Raw genomic sequence first — 21,566 nt, 5'->3', positions numbered from 1 at the left:
TATCCTGAATATTTACTAAGTCTGCCAAAAATTAAAGTGGTAATGTTCGACATAAACGGAGTTTATTAACCATAGAGACGGGGCTGTAGTGTTTCTATGCAGCAGGTGCTGAGGGAGAGGAGGAGAGTAAACAGGGGAACGGAAGTGAACGCAACACCGGCTGTTAAACATTAGGGACCGTACAAATTACAACATCCGGTTACAATGATACAAAACGCTGCAGATGTTTACAGCGTCAGGATGAGACGCACAATCCCTAAAATCAGTTCAGGAATTTATTAACCAGAAACATCAGTGTCCCGTTAATTTCAGCTCAATAGTTAAACTATAAAATTACGTGTTTATATAATTTTAAAGCGTTTTATGCTCAGATTATTTTGTAGACGTTTCCTAAAACTCGTCCAACTCAGAAGCGGAGTGTCTTCAGTTAAAAATGGGTTTGAATCATTATTTACGTTTCTTCCTTTTGAAGGAGAGTAAACTGATTTAGAATTAAGAACATTTTTGAGAAATTTTCAGCTCCTCTGGACCTCAGACCAAAGATAGAACTTTTTGAAATTGAGTTGCATAATAACTAGTTACATTTACTTGAGTGGCTTTTTGGAAAATATTTATATTTTATTGTGTTTTTTACTACCTGTACCTTTTGAGTAATTTTTTTAGAATGCATCATTATTCTTACTTCAGTATAATTTTTGGATTCTCTACCCACTGAGTATTTTTTTAATCCAAAGATGCGCCAAACAGATACCCTGTTAAAGTTTTATACTGAGAGAAATTGATTCAGAAAACTGTTCCTTTAGTATTGTAATACCTGAGTACAACCTTTGTCTAACCATATAGACCATTGGAATCAAAGATGGCCTGCATGGTTATGGAGTGAAAACCTTCCTCATTCAGGTAATCAAGCTGGTGCTGCTGGGGAGCTTTGATTCTAATGTGTGTGCTGTCGATCACACCCACTACTGTTTTAAACGCGGCTGTACCAGACTGGTCCACGAAACCTCGTCCAACTTCCTGAAGATCTTCAGCAGGCGGGAAAAAGATGACCAGACTGAGGTGCAGCCATATCCTCGGTGCGACCTTGTGGATGATGCGAGGGACTGTGGATCTCGGTACGTTGAAAACCCCAGAAACAAGTCGGTAAGGCAGTGCATGAGCCAGCCAGTAGCCGTAGATCAGGACCTCCAGCACGATGCCCCAGCTGTCCCTCCTGGTCCCTCTGCAGGAGCCTCTGCATGACTCTTCTGCTTCAACTCCGACTCCTCGTCAAACCACAGGCGGAGGATGGGAACGCTGTGGTTCAGTCTGCAGTACGACCCCGGATGAATAGTCTGGAAAGACAAATGAAAAATAACAGTCCAAAGAGGCGGATATTTATTTATTTATAGTAGATTCATTAGTTTAACTTAGTTTTAGTTATGGCAGAAATGATTAATTGTGATTAATCAATTATTGAAGTAAGCATCAACTAGTTTAGTAATCGATTAATCGTTAACTGAAGTACTCAAAGCAGTTGCTGAAAGAACAACACAGTCAGAGGAGTAATTAAGTTAAAACTGAACAAAATATTTATCCATTTTGCATTTAAATTAATAATAAAATCCTTTGTCTGTAAATATGTTCCACACAGAAGTCTTCTAGTGGGAGTTTTAGCTTCACCTGCATAGAAACAATCTCCTGCAGCTAACCGTAAAAAGATGGCTAAAGCATAAACTACGGAGAGGCGAGCAGGATGATAGAACCGCGACATGAACACAAAACACGCCGCGTCTGTTTACATAGGAAAAGAAAAACGGCAGACTTCCTGAAGGGGCGTGGTCACAACTGGTGACCGAACGGGATTGGTGGAATTCGAATGTGTAGGCGGGGCTTGTGGTCCACAGGAATAAGTCAGAATCAGAGCAGCAGCAAAGACTCATCTGCTGGAAAATTGTGCTTTAAACTATTTTAAAACATGATTATATAAATGAATAGACTATAATCATGGAAAAATATAGAGGGATATTAATACTTTTACTGCTAATTATAAACACTAATTATTACTAATTAGTATCTATAAAAGACACAAAATTACATTTGTTTACATATTTTTATACATTAAGCTGGATTCATATTTTTGTTTCAAACAAAAAATATGAATTTTTCTGCAATTCATAGTCTCATGTATTCTAATGTAGCGATGCAGTCAGACTAGTCAGCTATATTCTCCATCAATACTTGAAGTTTATTACACTTAAAATCATCTTATTTTGGAACAACTATGTTTTAAGAAGCCTATTTTAGTTAGAACACCAGTTATGTCTTATGAGTCGCATGCGATTTGTTGTAAAGTAAATTAAAAGCAGAGATAATTAGAGCCAAAATATTTTTTTCTGCTAATGTGTATTTTAATAAATAAATACAGGAAAATGTGGTTTGTAAAGTGAGCAACAGTAGAAGAAGAAGACCGCCAACATGCACAATAACTGTGTACAAAAGCTGTGATGTACGAACACGTCAACAAAACATCTCAACAGCTTCCAAAAGGCGCTAAAAGCGTTTTACAGTGCAAACCGTGTCTTCAGTCATACATCTCTGGGTTAAAGCAGTCTTTGTTTCTGATCGGCAAGGATGCATTCAGCTGGCGGCTCCACTAACTACATCATCAATGACACTGAAGAGACGAAACCATCGGATCTCCTGGACCGAGGAAAAACTTTACAACTTACACACGACACTGATGAAAAACAAACTTTGATCGATGAAAAGTGCCAACAAATCTGATCAATAACAGCTGACGGGTGAGCTAACTGGTTACCTGATTAACAGGTAAAAAAAACCCCATGAAGACAAAACATTTTTTTAGCACAGAAGCTGTGAAGTTTCCAGTGGACAGGTGAGAACAGCGTAAAGCTTCAGTGTTGTGGTTTGGAGGGGAAAATGTTCAAATAAGAACAAAGTGAAAAGAGAAGAAAGTTACACACAGATTTAAGGCTTCAGGAGCACACGGAGAAAATTGATTCACTTATTTTACATTTACAAACCGTCCAGTTCTGCAGTTTTCCCTTTAAAATCTGTTATTTTTCATTTAAATTCAAGTTTGGAATTGAAGTCAGTTGTGTAAAGTCAGAGACTGAGAATAAAAACAAACATGTTTGTCATGTTGGAGTTAAAATATTTGCTTTTACTTAAATTTTTATTTAATCTTTTTTTTTTTTTTTTTTAGTTGTCAGTTACAATTTTAGTTGCTTGAAGTAAATTCACATATATTTAACTTCATAAAAAAAGCATGTAAATTAAACAGTTTTCTTAGTGAATAAATAAAAATATGAAAAAATATCGGAATTATCTTTCACCAAGGTTATTGTCAGACTAAGTATTCAAGCTAAATTTTGAGCAAGTTATCTGACCAAACTGTCAAAACAAGAATTTTGAAATAATGAGATTAAATACGAGTAATATTTTTGCAAATTTAACTACAGTTACAGTACTTTATTCTATAATTTTTATGTAAAAAAAAATGAAAAACCTGCTTCTTGATACAAATGTGAACAAAAAATTTATTTTTCCTCAAAGTTACAATTTTACAAATCAATTTCCTTATTGAGAATTTATTCCCAATTTGACATTTTCAGCTTTATTACAACTCTCATAAGATTAAAGAATAAATGAAAATCGTGTATTAGTTCTAACAGAGGATAAAGTTGGATTCTGACCCAGATGCTTTGTGTTTGTGGTGATAAAATCGTAGATCCCACACGATCGGCCGTCAGCCGAACGCGGTGAAGGAGATTAGAAAAGAGGAGCTGTGTGACGCGTCGCTCGGCAACAGACGACGGTCTTTAAAAGCACAACCTTCAGTCAAGGCGTCTCAGTGAGTAAAGCAGCAGATATTTACAAGAAAAAACAAACATTCATTTCCCTCTTCCTCCTGGACAGAGTTCGGCCAATGCCTGTTCACGCTGAGGTCACACGGTCCGTTTCCATGGAGACGACATCGGACAGAAGAGGAGGCACTTCCTGAATGGCTGGTTTGTCTGTGGAGCGTCTCTGCACCTCGGTCGTCTCCTGAGTGAAGCTGGCGATTGACTGCATGTCTCCGTCCGGCCACCAGGGGACGCTGCTGTTCCAGTGGCCTGATGATGGAGGCACTTTGTAAAGATGCTCTGAGGGGGAATCCAGCTCCGTTATGTCATCAGGATGGGCTTCTGCCTCACCTCCAGGATGTCTGCCTCACAAACACAAAGAGCAGAGATGAAAACGTCTCAGCTTTCAGGAAACAACTTCAGCTTTTACAGCCGAACACGGTTCTGTTGATCAGAGGGCAAATTTTTGTGGCAGAAGTTCTTAGATTTGTTGACTCCCCCACCAACCATTTTGTAACATCTTACAAGTTAGTGAATATCGGAAACAATTAGTTTTATTGAATGTTTAACAATCTGAAATTGAACAAATATGTCAATGATAGCCTAAGTAATTTAATTACTTTTTAGCTATTGTTTTATTTTGAGGCACACAAAAGAGAAAAATGCATATTATACTCCTTAATAGGTAAAAAAGTAACAAAAAGAAAATATGTATACATTCTCATATGCACAAATTTATATGTACAGTAGAGACAAGAAATTGTCTGATCCATTCAATTCATGTTTTATATAATAATACTGTAGGGAAAAAAATGCACCCAGCTAGAGAATGACTGGAAGAGTTTTGTGGTTGCCACTATAATTTCATATGCAGTAATTTGGATTATGTACAAATGTTTTTTTCATGGTGCATTTCTTATTAAACTACTGATGTCACTCATAACGTCACTAACAAAACGATATTTTAATTACTATACTTACTGATGAATTATAAAACTTAATATGTGTGCTATTCAGTTATGAATAACTTATACTTAATGATTTCATTAAGGTATTAAACACGATAGTCAGACTATCATGTAAATATCTGTTACAGGATAGAGTCTTACCATGATGTAATAAATAAAACATTTCTGTAATGAAATCCAATTAAGTTATCTTAGAAACTGAATTAGGTTCATTCCAAACAGAGTGAAATATCTGAAGCTAAGAGTTTCACTTTTTAGATTGTAATACATAAATAAGTTTTTATTTGAATTAGCAGAGAAGCTGGTGTGTTTCTCCTGCTGTGGCAGCTCTCCGCCTGCAGGTGGCAGTGTGTTGCAGCGCTCTGACCTGCGGTGATGCGGTGCAGCGGCAGCGTGACGTAGGTCAGGTGTGAGTAGAGCAGGAAGTAATCCTCGGCCCGGTTCAGCTTGAGCCAGGAGCCAACCAGCGAGCGGCCGGTTCCGGACAGCGAGCGTGAGCGAAGGTTGGTGGCCGCGTGAATATCTGAGGAGACGGTCAGTGATGTCACAGTGCAAACGCTCTATAATCCCTAATCCAGAACCAGAGCTGAAATCTGTCTGAGTAAATCAACAGGAAATAAAAACCGGTGAGACCAGTTCACCTTCGTCCTCCTCCTCCCTGAAGAACTCCTCGCTGTCGTTGGCAGAGTGAGACTTCTTCATCTCTGCAATCCTGTTTCTGGGAACTTTTCTCCTCAGTGATGGAGAGAAGAAGGACGGACGGTTCCTCTCTGGGGTCGGAGGCGTGCTGAACGACGTCACCTGACAACAGCAGCCACGTTTACCACAGGAGGCCGATGAGGTCATACAAACACAAATAGCAGAAATACAGGAAAATAAAACTGAAACCAACGTTATTTCAGTTGATTATTTGAACAATTAATCGATCAATCAGATAAAAAAAAAAGGCACATTCTGCAGATTTTTCATTTAATTACTTCAGCTTATTCCATAACAATATAAAATAGAAACATGTTAGCATTCATTATTATTTATTTTATCTAAATAAGAAAAACACATTGTATTGCCTAAAATGTGGTAAAGCATTTTTTTATTGATCGTTTGAAGCTAAAAATACTTTTAATATCAACATGAGAAAAGCTCAGCCTTTCTGCTCCACTTATCAATACAGTTCAGAGCTGATTTGTTGATTATTTGTTACAGAATTTGAACAGGGTGAAGATAAAACATATTTACAGACAAAGAGGGTTTTCTGTAGTAAATCTAAAATGTTTATATTTTTGTACAATTTTGGCTTAATTACTGCTTTATCTGTGGCCCAAATGACGTTTTTTTTTCTCTGTATATTTTAGGTAATGTTTTATCAATAACTAAATTAGTTGGTGATTATTTCAATGATCAATTAACCACAATTAATTGATTATTTTGTTTGAAATTAATTTAAGAGAAAGAGATTATCTTCCTTTTGAGCTCAGGCTGTAAACCAGACATAATTTTCAGCATCAGATTGTAGAAAAATACATAATTCATTCTGCCTGCATTCATTATGGATGGTGACCTGGTTTCATCATAAAGCTTCTTGTTGCTCTACTGGACTTTCTCTCTGCTTCCTGCGGCGCCACCAGCTGGTTTTTATCCTCACCCTCTCGTGCATCGGGGACACCTGGTCCTCCTCCGTGTTGCAGGGAGACGTGTCGCCTGTCGGCACCCGGCTGACGGCCATCTCAGCATGACCTTTGCCCTGTGGCCCCTTCATCCTCACAAACTCCATGTTGTTGTACTTGTAGAAGCCAAAGGACATCCGCTGGGCCATCTTAGCAGCGACGCTCACCTGCAACAACCATACACACATCAACACACTGCGAAGGACTTCAACTGAGCTTATTGTACTGGAAATAAATATTTAAAGGAGACTTATTATGCAAAACTTACATTTTGCAAGTTTTTGTACTTTCATTTGCATATGGATCTAACTTAAGCCTGTTCAAGGAAGCTTAATAGGTCTCCTTTAACATGACACTTAGCATGAAGTAGCTGCAGCTACATGCATGCTTTAGCAGAGTGTTTGGGTTCTGGTTCTGACCCGGTTGTCGTAAACCTTCCTGAGCGCCTCATAGCGGATGGATCCCTGGAAGATTACGCCCTGGAAGGTGTTGCTCTTATCGCTCGCCACCAGCTCCACACACACCATCTCGCCCTCGCCCACAGTCATATCTCTGAACACCTACACAGGCGGAGAGGAGCGCTAAATCCAGAACATCAAAACAATGGATTTCTGACTCCTCCAGCAGAAAAGGTTGTTAAATAAGGAGCTTAGTGCTAAATAGCGGGAAAAGGTCAGAGGTCACGCTTCAATACAGCAGCAACTGGCTGGTTTTGGGATCAGAGAGGCGGGCGTCACTACCTCTTCAAAGTTGTCGATCATGAAGAAGATGTTGGGGTAGCTCATCTTGGACTCCTCTCCTTTGATGTCCATGGCGTGTTTACTGGGAGACGCGAAAACTTCCTGGAGGAGAAAGTTGGAAAAGATGAGAGAAACCAAGTCGAGGCAACTTCCTGGTGGTGGCGCTGATTTCCTACCTGACATTTCTTCTTGTGGATGTGGATGTCTCCGGCGTCTGAGCGCGTGCAGACGGCACACGTTACCACGTAGTCCAGCTAGGGGAAAATGGAGAACTCAAGTTAGTGTCGAAACATGCGAGACATTCAGGAAATACTGCTCATCTATTTTGTTTGCTAAAATCTACAAGATTATCACTACTGCAGGTTGAGCGCTGATGAGGCGGATCATGGTTTGATTTGTTCATTTCTGCGGCTTTTTAATAGGGATAAAATCTCCCCAAAAGCTGTTTAAAACTTACAAACTTTAGCTCTGATGCTTGAAACATCAAAGCTGGAAAATGAGCAAACAAAGAAGGAAAAACTAAAACAAAAACATCTCAGCAAATATAAGCCCTAATTTGAATAAAAAGGGTTTAAAAATCCAAAAACCAGGAGCAGTTGACTGAAGACAGACTTCCATTCTGTCTGAACTCAAAGATAAACGCTACTGTCGTTTCTGGGAGCCATTGTCTCTTTGTGTCGCCCTATTTGGTGAGAATTCAGGAGATTTACCTTCTGCAGGATCAGATTCAGGTAGACGCTCTCCTCCCAGTCGATGTCTGGGTCACCAAGACCCGGAAGCTTCTTGGAGTCCCTCCTGTAGACTTCCACCTCCACCTAAAAACACAAAACGTAGCAATCAGATTTTCCTTGGAGTAGAATCTGATAACTCTGTAGGACTAAAGAGTATTTAATGTTTGTAATCCTTCCTTTCGCTCCCCAGGTGAGACGTTTCATGCTTTTGTTTTTCCTTCCTGTCAGATGCTCTTCAGGAAGATCCCAGGTCTCCAAATGCCAGGAATCGTATCGCTCACAGACCTTTTAGAGAGCCAGAATGGTCGCCATGGCGACGCCCGTTTGTGTGCGCAGAGCTGACGGGATGAAAAAGGTCCATGGAGGAAACAAGACAACTAGTCGATGATAAAATCTCTGTGTTCTTGTTGGTAAAAAAAACTTTAAAAATGTTGATTTTTGACAGACTGAGGTTCATGTTTCCTAAAAGGAAAGTGAGGAGAGGCGCCGATCTTCACTTAGTATTTGGATGTCAAACACTATGATCATCCCAGAAACTCTTCATGCGACTGTCATGGAAAGTTCAACTCTTTTAATAATTTTTTTAAGGCCAAATTAAACATAAAACTCTTTGAAAGAAGTAGCAGAAACATTAAAACAAGAAGATTAAAATGAACCAAACTATTTTGAATGAAACCAAATACTGAACTGGTTGTACTGTAAAGGATGCAAGTGATTGTTTCTATGTACATTATTTACTTACTTATTGGCAAAACCCTGAAAATTTCAGGAAAATTAAATACATACTAATTATGATATGCACGATCAGCTGCTCCAGCTAAAAGATTGTTAAGAACTCTGAGTTGCTTTCCTCTGCTGGTAAAACTGATAAGAGACTAATTAAAATGAGGATGATGAAAGCAGGATGCAATGAGGCATGGCGGCTTCATACACAGAGAGGAGGTTGGTGAACCTGAAAATGCTGGAACAGGAAGAGGACTCAAAAGGGAAAGTTTTAATTTACGGTTAAGGTTAACAATGATTAAGGTAATGGCTGGAAAAACCAGATCATGTGGTTGGAGGATTTCCTGTTAGACGTGCCTGTGATCTGTCTCGGTTCAGGAATCTAACCAGGACAGAAACATCGGGGCAGAGCCAGAATAATCCTAGAGATCTACCAGGAAGAGACCGAGAGAAACTCTGTGGAGGCTGAATATCTGATGGAAATAAATGCATGGAGATCCAAGTTCTTTCATTTGCTGAAGAGGGACATTGTGCGCTAATGAACAACATTTTTGGATTTTGAACAACATCAATGGAGATGCATGTTGCAGTCGCTGGTATTGGATCTGGAAAATCAATTGTTGGCCCCTTTCCACTGATGAAATGTTGAGAGCATATATACAGTAAACCTCTCTTAATTACATAAGGTAGTGTCATCATAGATAGAAAAAAGGGGGAGTACGCTCACGTTTTTTTATAGAAAAAAACCGTGGAAATTTCTGAGTTTCAAAATTCAAAGATTTTCCATATGTGGAGTTAAAAATTTCTTAGTTTTTTTTCTTGAACATTTCTGAGATTAATCTCAAAATTTCTGAGTTTTTGCAGGAAATTACCCCCTCCTCCCCCATCTACAATGACCCTAATACACTGTCCTACTTACAAGCCCTTTTCCAGCGCTGACATTTCTCGGTTTTCCTTTGGAGTTTAGGAAATAGAATTAAAAATAATCTCTTCATATGGTCACAATCACATCTTAAGACACACCGACATACACCAAACCGAAAGTGTTTTGTTGGTATCATAATAGGATTTGACTCGTTTGCTACATTTGCTTTACCACTACGGTTTGTCTGAAACTAATATGGCTGCAGCGCATGAGCAGTGCGCTGATCTAGATTTAGCATTTTGATGTCACTCGTGACCAGCGGCAATTATCAGGTTTTCAAATTTAAATATACATTTTTAATCCCAGAGGGAAATTAAATGGTGTTGTAACTCATAAATTCACATTCAACTATTAAACGTTGTTTTTAATTATACATTGATTTTATTTGAAAGCTTCTTTCAAATACACCTCCAACCCTGACTGAGGTCAGGAACAATAACTTGTTGCTAAACTCACACTCTCTTCAGGTATTTCTTCCGGTTGGTTCAGGAGAACCGTCACGTTTAAATCTCTCGGCGCGTAAATAAAGCGGCAGGTGAATCCAGAGGAGAAGTTCTGAAGGTTCGGCCCGGTTTTAAAGCCGTGACGTTGCTGCATTAGCAGTCAGCCGTTCCTCTGTCTAAGGAGGAGGAAAAACGCTACGCTGAGGCAGTAACCATGGCAACCGGAGATGGAAGGGCATGTGGGACAAACTACAAAAGGCAGACAGAGTCTGCGCTCTATAAATGTAATTATAAAAAGAGAAAAAGGACAAAGCTTTCACAGACACTGAGAGTTGGGAGTGATGTTAAATATCAATATGCTGGAAATAAACAATAATTTACATGTTGAAACACAGAGACTGAAACTTAAAGAGCCTCCAAAATGAAAAGGAATTAATACTTAAATAAATTGTGACTGATATTCCAGTCCTTCATTAGTTTGTGTATTTAGATGTTTTGTTGAAGTCATATACAACGTGCACTGCAGATCTTAGTGGGATCGTTTCCCAAAACAAAAAAACCAGAATCTCCTGATCTGTAGGCGGATTTTCTGCAGCAGAAGAGAGAAATGAGACTCCAAGGACGGAGAAATGCTGAACGAATGAGCAAAGTGAGAGTAAATATTTTATTCTTAATTTAATCAGTTTTTATCCCAACAATTTAACGCTGGACGAAGCCTCTCTGATCAGAGAACCAATGGCCGCTGCCGTGCCCTTCGCCTCAATCCGTGTTATTACATCTGGCCTTTGTGAGGTCTGACCTGCGGACGGAAATGATGGCCGCTGATGGCCTGAAATGGCAAATATAGATTCAATCTGCAGCTGAATGAAAACCCAGACTGTTTTCTGCTGTGGTGATTAGATTCAGTCAAAGGCAGGAGAGTGATGCAGAAAATATGATGGAAGTCGAGATGTAAATACTCAATAATAATTCCTAACCTGAAAGAAAAGGATTTAAATAGTGCATTAAATGGAAGGAGGTAAGATTTTGATAGCTGCACTTATCCTTTTATATATTATGTATTTTTATCTAAAAATGAACTAAAGTGAAGCATCGTTTTTCTACAAAAAGATACACATTTATGCCACAGTAATAAAAATAATAAAAATAACACAGTAGATATGTTTGTGTGTGTTTTTTAAATCATCCTGATATAATTTTGAATAAACAGAAATTTCAGTTCATTTTACTCCGACCTGAACGCGACTGAAGAAAACCAGAACTACTGCAGTTTATTTCACGACGGTTTTATAGTGTAACATTTATCAGATTTTATGTTCCTGTAGCTGCAAGCTTCACAAAGAAAAAGTACAGATTTTTATTCCTTCTGCTGGGATCATGAGAGCCGATTAAACATTTCATATTTAATTAATTAAAAACTGAAATTATGTCCTTGAATTAATACCGTTTATGCCTTCTAACAACCACTGGATATATCTGACAGCATTCAGATGTTTACTGTCCTGGACGTCATCAGTTAAAGAATCAGAGAATTTAAAAGGAAACTGATAAAAACACCAGTAGAAATCTGGAATGTCGGATTATTTTTCACCTTTTTGGCCTCGCCGTTGTCTGCGCCGACATAGGTGGGCTTCCTGCGGACGTAGAACAGCATGTCGTCCTGCCGCGGCGCCCACTTCTCCATGAAGTAGGTGGAGAACATCCAGGTCCAGAAAACGATGCGGTCATCTTTAAAACAGCCTGGAGACACAAGATGGATGTCAGGAGGGCAAAGATGGACGGCTAGTACAAAACGGCAGGTTTTATCACCTAAAAGAGTCATTTTATCCCCAGGACAGGTTGTTTGAAATATTTAAGCCATTATTATTCACCTACAGCTCAGTTACAATAAAAGCACCCGTTGATGCTTTTATTTTGAAAAACAGCTGGGCATCAGTAGATGTAAGGTTAAAGGCGTCAGAGATAACAGCCATGTTTTATGTTTCAGACGATGACCATCTGCCCTTCATCGCCACAGGATGCTCATCACCTTACAGAGGCCAGAGGCACCTGTCTGGTTGCCAGGCAACAGTTGCTAGGAGGCAGGAGGTTGATAAGATGTTAACGGTGCTCATCACTAAACCTGATCAAAGACACGAATTTGTACTTTTATTAAAGAAAATATGACTAGTTGGGGACAAAAGGGGAAAATAATCTGGTTTTTTTCGCAGCGAAAACTTTGAACTGATTTTCTTTTGCTTTGACTTATTTCAATCAATACAAACACATTTAAAGGAGAAGTTTTATTAGAAATGAAACTCGTAAAGCTTAACACCACGTTCAGTAAAATATGGACAGAAAACAGGATCTTCTACCATAAAATTATGTAACGTTTAATATAAACAAATGGTTTTTATAAAGTAAAAATACAGTTTGTAGTTTTTCCAACATATGTGAGATAAGTTTTCTCTTTGTTAAGTGACAATGTTCTCATCTTGTTTGTGTGATTTTAGTCATTTTAAGCTGAAGTAAACTTGGACGTGTCCTAATTTATTCCTCACCCAAAATTGCATGTTTTAACTTACATTTTAGAGTTTGTACTTTTTTAAAAATTATTTTGTATTATGCAGTATTGTTATAAACTGATTAATTGCCTGCAGTTGAAAAAAATTACAGAACAAAATAGGGGGAAAAAAATAAAGAAAAATGAAAAAAGGATGAAAGAAAACAAATGTAAGAGAATTACATGAGGAACTGTTTAAACTGACTGTAGTTTCCTCACAATGCCTGGAAAACCTCTAGAGGGCGCCACCATGGCCACAGATGAAGCTTTGCTGTTGTTATTCCCAGAAACATAATCTGGATTACGTTGTCTGCATATTTACTGATCCAATCCGTAACCAAAGCTCCTTGTTGTGAAAACTGAACCGATCAAACCCTGATCCAATCACAGCAGAGCTTTAGTTTTTAATTTGAAATCAAACAATAAAGTAATGAGTAGAGCCAAACGGTGGCGCGTTGGGATTAATCTCATTATCTACGACGACGTGATCGGGTCACCAAGAGTTGCTGCTGAACCAAACAGGACGAACCAGAGGATCAGGAAGGCGGCGCCGTGGCAACCACAGAAAGTCATTAACTCAAGGTCACAACGTTAGTCCAGATCTCAGAGTTGAAACCTTCATGAAGCTCAAACACGTTTATTTTGGTTCTCCAGTCAGGTTTGAACAGAAGTTTGGGATTGAAAGTAAAGTCAGACCAAAGATGTGATCAAGGTTTGGTTTTCGTCTGAGCGCCGCTGATCTTACGGCTCCTCCGCCTCCGAGAAGTCCTGATCTATTTATAGCTGCTGATCCCGCTTTAAAAATACATCAGCTGTGATGAAACCAGGCGCAGCGTCACACGGCCGGGAAAGTGATCTGAATCCTCCAAAAACTACGGGCTCATATGGATCATGAATAAAATCTATGTTTTCATACCAGATCTGATTTTTATTTTTTTTCCCCTCTCGCTTACTTTTCTGAGAAAGAAATGACAAGCGACAGAAAGTGGCTTTTATTTCAATCACGACTTCTGTGATGGGTGATTAATATATTTGCTTAATTACAAGCATGCAATCATAATATTAGCAGAAAAAAGAGCCACAATTTTACCAGAAGGACATTTTAAAATTATGAGAAAAACATTTGAAATGAAAAAAGCTTCTAGAGTCATGAGGATCAGACATGAGCTGCTCAGTTTGTGATTCTTTCTTTGAAACAGACTCAGTCATTTAAAACTTCTGCTAATGATAATTTGATTCATGAGTAAAAAGCTTAAATATTTCCTCATCTGTAAAACCAATACCAAAGTATAGCTTCACAAGATGCTCAATATGCCTCTTTTTATTTGATTTTTTTTTCGTGTTGGAGTTCTCATACAATTATTAATTCAATCTTCTAATATTATGACTTTATTCTGGTATTATTTATACTGAAACCAAAGAAGAGCAGTGAAAAAAAAAATCCAGATTTTCTAAAAATTCGACTGATAAAATTGATTTATCACCCAGTCCTGGTGACCACTAGAGCAGCAGTTACTGGAACCAGTTACTGAACCATTAGTCTCCCAAACTGTCTCTGTAGACGAGGAAAGTCGAAGTGTGTATCACTTGACCTCCCTGACTAATGTGTGTGACCCGTTTGTCATGTGACGGACTCTCAGGGTTCATCTTATGCTCTCGTTATGTTTCTCATGACATGCTGCTGTTTCCAAAGCAGATCACAGTTTCTCACTGCAGGAACATTTAAATCAGCAGCAATGAATCCACATTCCCAGTCCGTCCGTTTGGCTCAAACATGCCAGACGAGTCGAGTGTTTTCCTGCTGCTCCTGTTCGTTTGTGTGATGCGACCCAGAAACTTGATGGCGGACGCCCCAGTTCCTAAAACCCGGCTGGAGGAAACGCGAGACGAGGCAGAGCTGAAGGTTTCTGATGAATCTTCAAGCTTTTCCTGAAACATTTCCTGATTCCTGCAGCTGAATTGCAGCAAAACCAGATGAAAGGAGCTGAGAAACAGCTGCAGGTTTTCCTGCTTATCAGTTTTAGTGGAGTTCAGATGTTTGTTGCAAAAAGCTGAGACATAAAATGCAGATTTGTCTGCATTTAAAAAAAAGAGAATTGTTTTAAGTCAGTTCATCTGTTTTTCTGTATCAGACTGATACTAAACACCAGATATCTATTGGAAGTGAAAACGTGGATCGGTGCATGCAGGGTTTTGAAGTCGCTCCAGACATGAGCACAAACAGGAAACAGATAATCGACTTCCTGCTGGGGTCAAACCTGCCCCAACGTGAACCAGCTGTGTCACAGAAAACATTAATATTTCTGCAGAAGCTCAGTCAGTCTGAATCTCTGCGCCTGGTTAAATATTCAGCAGGATTTATTATTCGAGTCGCAGAGCGATCAGCTATTTTTACTGCACAGAAGCAGACGAGCGTCTGATGTGATTTATTCCCTCCATCAGGGAACAACAAGCTGATCTCAGTATTTATATGTGAGGGTTTATAAAAAGCCCAACCATTGACAGGCAGCTCTACGTTTCTGCTTCAGGTGGGATTCAAAATGTGAGAAAATGCCAGAAAATAAAATGTGTCGTGAAAAACATTAACAACTTTACTGATGTATAATACCAGTAAAGTTAGCCTAATAACCCAACAGTACTTCCTCTTTACCTTCTTGTTCTGGTAATCAGATCCAGCATCACCAACCTGACTCCACAGGCGGCTTTAACTAAATATTGATTACATATTTGAGACTTCTTGATCAGTTATTGATTCTTTACTATTAAACATGGACATTTTGTAAAAAACAGATGTAGAAAAAGTCTAATTTTTCCATATTTTATCACATTAAAAGCCTCAAATTTCAGTATTTTAAATCAACATTGAGAGACGTTGAAGTAAGAAATTGGCTGAAGATGTACCACTGCACTGATTGGTCACCTTCTGTTTGAAATATTTTTCAATCAGTGTCCTGAAAATAAACTAAGGAATTGGTGATTGGAAACTAAAGAGTAAAATTATTACTGCCTATGAAAATAATAGTTGCTATACTGTGTTGCCATTGTGTGATGCGAGTAAAGGCCTGAGTCACTGTTGGTAATTTGCTTTAAGCGTGCTGAGTCAGCAGCCTGCAGAGGAGCATCCAAGGGCACGAGGACACACCAGCTGCTCACTTCCTCAAGTACTAAAGTTCTGCTTTTAATGCTCAAATCTGCTCGAACTACGATACTTTAACTAGCCCACTCCACATTCACTCCCCTATAAATTATAACTCCACTTTCTAGCCAGAATGGAGCCTAAATAAATGGATTTACTTCTGGTCTAGTCGAACGTTTTCCAGCTCAGGAAATGAAACTAACATTTTTTCCCACCTTCAGTGAGACGACTGTTTTTATTTTAGTAGGTTTTAGAGATGGATAGAGGCATCTGGTCTTCATGCTGCGACTTGGCTTGGGACAAAACAAACATCTTGATTTGGGAAGTATTTCATTGTTTTTGTTTTTTCAAATCAGGCTAGGATCGATTAAAGTGAAGCCAAAATGAACACAGGTTGTTTCTTAGTATTTTACATTAAAACTAACAATAACGGCAGAGAGAAACTAAATTCAATGATTGGCAGCAATCATCTAGTTTCCTCTGGTGGGCGGAGCTTAAAGCGCTTAGTTACAGCACAGCAGAGAGGGTCGGGTTATTATTACGCCATTTATAAATTAACCACATTGCGATGAGGTTGTAAGGATATTGTGCTCTAACTCTATTGAAATATTTAAACATCTATCAGTAAAAGCATTGAATGCCTGTTTGTAAAAATAGAAATGATTTAAAAAGCCTTTCAAACAAACACTTTACTCTTGAATAGGCCTGTCACGATAGCAAATTTTGCTGAGCGATTAATTGTCTCAAAAATTATTGCGATAAACGATAATATTGTTTGAAGATCTTTTTACACTGATTTAATGGAAATGATGTAATAATGCATGTGATTTCCTGCCAAAGATAGATACACTTTATTTTCAAAAGAACAGTAAACACTGGAACTGATAAACAAAATAAACAAAACGACCAAAAACAAAAATAAAATGGATTCTCAGTCTCCATTAACAAAAAACTCACTTGGAAAAAAAAAACTAAACAACATAAAGCCAAAGTGGAAATAAATACTGCATTCAACCCAAAGAGTGCAGATTATGAAGTGTGTATACTATGTTGCCCTTCAGTAATAATTAGATTTAAATAGAGAAGATGGGCACATCGACTACCTGATGCAATAGTTCACACTACATGATTTTTTGCTCCTATTTTTCCCCTTACAACAATCTTAAAACGTTGATCTTTCTAAGATTGTGTGGTGTGTTACGGTAGATCGTCGCTGCCGCTCCAATCCAAATCAGGGGTTTTTCCCCACTGGGAGCTTAACGCAGCCTGTTGAATGTGACAGGCAGCCAATCAGAAAGCACGGATTCTCCTCAGTGCTTTCTGAGGGTAAATTACGTTGGGGAATCCCAAACAGCTGACACGGGCAACCCGAAGTCCAGCGGACATTGGAGATGATATGTGGAAACAACATTAATGTTTATTCAACATGCAAAGAATATAGAAATGACAAGGGGAGGAGTTGGAGCGAAATTGCTACCGCAGTTGATAAACCTGGTAACTTTTCAGCTGTTCTTCGTTAACGTGATGTAAATAGGTTATAATGATTTTCATTCAGTCAGGACTGACACTAGCCACATGCATTGCAGGTAGATTGTAGTAAAGCATTGATTAATACCTGGTTTTAAAATTAGTTCACTGGACTTGTAGCCATTATTTTGTGCCCATTGTTGGACACCACAATTTTGTGCCCATTGTTGGACACCACAATTTTGTGCCCATTGTTGGACACCACACGGCAGGAACGAACCCGATCGAACCGTTATATCTAGGATTTCTGTCGGCTAATGTGTGGTCTGTCAGGTTTTGAAAATGGGCCGACAATCGGCCGACAGCTATAAGATCGTGTCGTGTGCGCTGGGCTTTACACTAAGGAAATGAGGAAGGGAGGGTCAGTGGAGAGCACCGGAGTTGAGCCTTTTTTCATTCAGTCTCATTAGCTGAAAGAGAAAAAGGTCGGAAGAGACGATAGTGTCGATAATTAAAATGACGTCGATAGCTTTAATTTATCGTACGATTAATCGATTTATCGTTTATCGCGACAGGCCTACTCTTGAACTATGCTGGCTCATTTACTGAAAATGATTGATTAAACACAGTTGACACTTTTAATGTTTGGGTTTCTTTTAAACTCCCTTTTCTGCAACATAATATAAATTTGGAAAATTCTCAGACCTTAGACTTTTTTACTGCACGGTTTGTTTAAATAATTAGTTTTTTAACTACTTTTAGAGACAAAAAGAGGACTAATTTTCACATCTACGGTTTGTGGTGAAACAAAAATGTCAGCTTCTTAAAAAATTCTTAATACTTTGTAAAAGTTAAAATACTGCTGGGCAAAGAAACAAGCTCATAAATTTATGGAGGGATTCAGCAGCTGGAAGTGTTTTTCCTGCAGCGGCGGCGCGGCGAGCTGTGATGAAGTCATTGCTTTTCAAACAGAGCTCTATTGATTTATGCATCACAGCAAACGAACAGCACCGACTGTCTGCTTCAGGGCCGATAAAACGGGGCAGAAACACCCAACAAACTGCACAGCCGACACTTCTCCATCAGCTGGGGAGTGTTTGTGTGAATTCTGGACGATTGGATCAATTCAGACTCTAACAGGACAGTTTAGCTGCTGCAGACAGCTTCCACTAGCCTACTGAGACTTTACACACATGTTCTTCATGAAGGTGGCCAATAATTACAGCAGCAGATAAAAAGGTTTTTGTTAGAAAATAAAGATTTTTTAATTACAATCCTGGCTTTTAATGGTGTTATTTTATTCTCACAAAGCAAGTATGCAGAAAATCAACAAAAACAGAAATCTGTTGGATTGATTTAATCAAATCTTGTTTTGTCAAATAAGTTTTATTCTATCAGTACATCAGTGAATAACTGTTTCATTTAGAAAGAAAACTAAAAAAAAACTTTTTTTGGAGTTGAATTGAAACCCACAGAGTCTGATTATTCCAAAATTAACTGAATTTGTTGTTAATAGTAATTCCTGCTGTTGCTTGCTGCTGTTTGAACTGATTCTTTCTTCAGAAATGTGACCTTTGACCCTTTCAGCTTCTACTTTTGGTTTGTGTGACGTCTCCCTAAAAAAAACTAAAAATTTAGAGGAAGCCCAAACTTCCTCTAAATGTTACAGTTACCTGGCAAAGTTTTCTATTTATTTCTCATAATTTTAACCATTACATTTGCCTCTTTCAATTATTAGATCATTAATTAACACACAAACAGAAAGATAATTTAACATTTAAACTGTTCATGTGTCATAAACGGCACAGAGACTTTTCCCTAAACTGTTAATGCTACTATAAATCAGTAATGTATGTATTCAGAATCTCATGTTGGCTGAAAGCTTAAATTTAGTTTGTTAAAATAAATCTGGAGTTTTTTTTTAATATACCCTTTAAAAACATTATATTAGAAAACTAATATTTAAAGTGTTATTGAAGAAACATCTGGTATAGTAATGACTCTGCCTTATTTCATAGTTCTCTGTGTTTAGTGTCGAGTCCTCTAATCAATTATGACACTGATCCCTGGGGTTTATTTGCAATATGGTTGCTAATACTGCAGAGCTCATTTCTGCCATTTCGCTCACAGGAACATCTCTTTATATATTTCTGTATTGCTGCTAATGACTCTATAAAATAGACTCATTCTGAAATAAAAAAATAAAACTTTTACTTTTCCCGCAATTACGTCTTTACTTCAGTGTCTCACTATAGTTCTTTTTTTTCCAAAGTTGAGCAATGTTTAAATCTGTAAAGCTTCCTCTTTAACCAAGGATCTGAAAACCAGCAGAGCAGAAGAACTCCAGCTACAAAACAAACCACAAGACTTTCCATCCAGACCAGTTTAAAACGGTTATGTTGAATTTAAGTGAACTCAGCATCTGTACGTCTGATCAGTGGATATTGCAGAATTGAAACAGTGAACTTTCAGTTGAACATTAACACATTTCGTTTTTCAGGTTTGGATAGATGAAAAATTTAAGGAAGGATTTATTTTTAAATGTGTTTTAGCTGAGTGCAAACTGAGAAGTAAAAAAATCCCAACACAATTAGCAGATGAGAGAATACTGTAGAGTTTAAATTTATGTAAAAACACATGAAAGCTTCCTCTCACTCTAAATAAACGTTGCTAACATTGTATTTATCTTCATTACTAAAGCAAACTAACGTTTTATAGCATAATATGCAAAAACATGAATCTTTACGTCACTTAAGGTTCTCTTTCTTTGGGAAACAATCAGTTGTTCTGGGTGCCTGCATCTTGTTACCAGCTGAGATGAACTCTGACCTGTTTTCATTCTGTTCAATGTAAGAAATTCAGTATTGGTGCTTTGATTAAAAAAAAAAAAAATTGCTTAATTCTGAACTGCTATTTTATCAAATTAACAAGTCACACCTCTGTTGTTGGTGGTCTTGTACATGTTTTAAGCTTTTCCACTCAGTTTTACTGGCATTTTTAAATCAGCCTTACTTTACAGTATCTTGTTTTGTATACTTCAATAATAAATTTTACCTTTCGTTTGCCTGTCACTTTGCTGCACAATATCCACACTGAGGGACAATAAAAGGATATCCTCAATTTTAAAACAAAATGGGGCCCATAGTTGAAGTCTCTTAAAACCATTGGTACGGCCCTGCATACAGTCTGAGGCGCAGAAAGTTGGAAACAAAGCTGGACAAAGATAAATGGAACAACAAATAGTGGCACATATAAAGCGATTAGAAGGTTGACATGGACTCTGACTGGTTGTCCTATTCCAGAAATAAATCAGGATAAATCGGATATAAAGTGGCAGACACGCAGCCATCAGCTCCCACAAATAACGTCAGGTCCACTGAGGATCAGACTCACCGAGTCCGCTGATCTCCTGTCGGCTGTTGAGTCGGTTCCTCTCGTCGGCGATGGCCTTCAGCATCTGCTGCAGGGAGCCGTCCAGCTCTCCGTTCTCCTCCTCCGCGGGCCCGACAGGCTTACACAAACCGGGGAAGGACGCCATCTCCGAGCTGGGATCATGACAGTCCGGGCTTAAAGCAGCCCACGGTACCGGTTCACGGTAGCTAACTAACGGCTACAAGGAGGACCAGAAAAAGGGGGACACCGGGATATCCCCCGGTTCTCCTTCAAATTTACTCCGGATTAGATTGTAATCTTGGCGCCAAGAAGCCGCTGGAGGTCAGGACCGGTGCGCTGTGCTGCGGTGGCCGAGAACAACAGTAGACAGCTCGGTGTGCTGAGGGAGATCCTGCTACTTCTGTTGTTCAGATCAGCTGGAAACACCCCTCACACTTCCGGTAACATGAAGGCCTTAAAGAGACAGGGCAGCTAAAAGACGAGCACGCAGAGGTGTCGCAGACGATTCTGTTACTCCTTAAATCCAGGGACATTGAAGGTTGGGTCCGCCTGAATAAAATAAAAATAAGGAAACGAACTTATATAAAACTCCTGAACAGCTAAACGATGCGGCTTAATAAATACTAAATGCTATAGAGGGAAAAGGACTTTTAAAAAGGTTAAAGTTATTTAAGAAAAATCAAAATTATGTGGAAATAACAGAAAAGCAAATATAATTTGTGTAATTTTAATCTATGACTTTTCGAAATCAAACTTCTGTGACAAAAAAGTGCTTAAAAACACAAAAAACGAATTAAAACACAATGAATTAGACTTTAGAAACAAACTGATTAATGTTCTTTAGGCAAACTGTTACAAGAGAGAGAAATAATATAATTTTTAAGTGCCCGAAACTATAAGACAGTTTTGATTTAGACAGCACTTTTAATAATTACCTTTTAACACTAAAGGTAAAAAAAAAATACTTATACTTACCTGAACGAAAA

General features: G+C 38.4%; 1 protein-coding gene and 1 long non-coding RNA gene across 2 annotated transcripts; one reads left to right on the top strand and one right to left on the bottom strand.

The window, feature by feature from the left end:
• Positions 1 to 3,151: 3,151 nt before the first annotated feature.
• kiaa0930 lies at positions 3,152 to 21,090 on the bottom strand. Its single transcript, XM_032589185.1, has 10 exons — positions 20,581 to 21,090; positions 11,634 to 11,782; positions 7,931 to 8,035; positions 7,397 to 7,474; positions 7,221 to 7,322; positions 6,900 to 7,040; positions 6,459 to 6,647; positions 5,458 to 5,617; positions 5,184 to 5,339; positions 3,152 to 4,210 (listed from the first exon to the last, which is right to left on the bottom strand). Exons 1-10 carry the CDS (start codon positions 20,723 to 20,725, stop codon positions 4,170 to 4,172), a joined length of 1,266 nt encoding a protein of 421 aa, XP_032445076.1. The 5' UTR covers positions 20,726 to 21,090; the 3' UTR covers positions 3,152 to 4,169.
• Positions 5,485 to 8,362, top strand: LOC116736614 (uncharacterized). The gene is made up of 2 exons (XR_004342628.1): positions 5,485 to 5,657; positions 8,180 to 8,362. It is a non-coding gene; the product is annotated as an uncharacterized LOC116736614 (long non-coding RNA).
• Positions 21,091 to 21,566: the final 476 nt, after the last annotated feature.

Source organism: Xiphophorus hellerii, chromosome 17 (genome assembly GCF_003331165.1).
Source record: "Xiphophorus hellerii strain 12219 chromosome 17, Xiphophorus_hellerii-4.1, whole genome shotgun sequence".
Lineage (NCBI taxonomy): Eukaryota > Metazoa > Chordata > Actinopteri > Cyprinodontiformes > Poeciliidae > Xiphophorus > Xiphophorus hellerii.
Note: the sequence above shows the minus strand (reverse complement) of the source record. Positions and strands in the feature narration are given on the sequence as shown.

Coding starts and splice junctions, on each gene's coding strand:
- kiaa0930 (XM_032589185.1), bottom strand. CDS start 20,725: ATGGCGTCCTTCCCCGGTTTGTGTAAGCCTGTCGGGCCCGCGGAGGAG. Junction 8,036..11,633: donor ACAACGGCGAGGCCAAAAAG/GTGAAAAATAAT, acceptor TTGTGTTTTTAG/GTGGAGGTGGAAGTCTACAG. Junction 5,340..5,457: donor CAGGGAGGAGGAGGACGAAG/GTGAACTGGTCT, acceptor CCGTCTCCTCAG/ATATTCACGCGGCCACCAAC.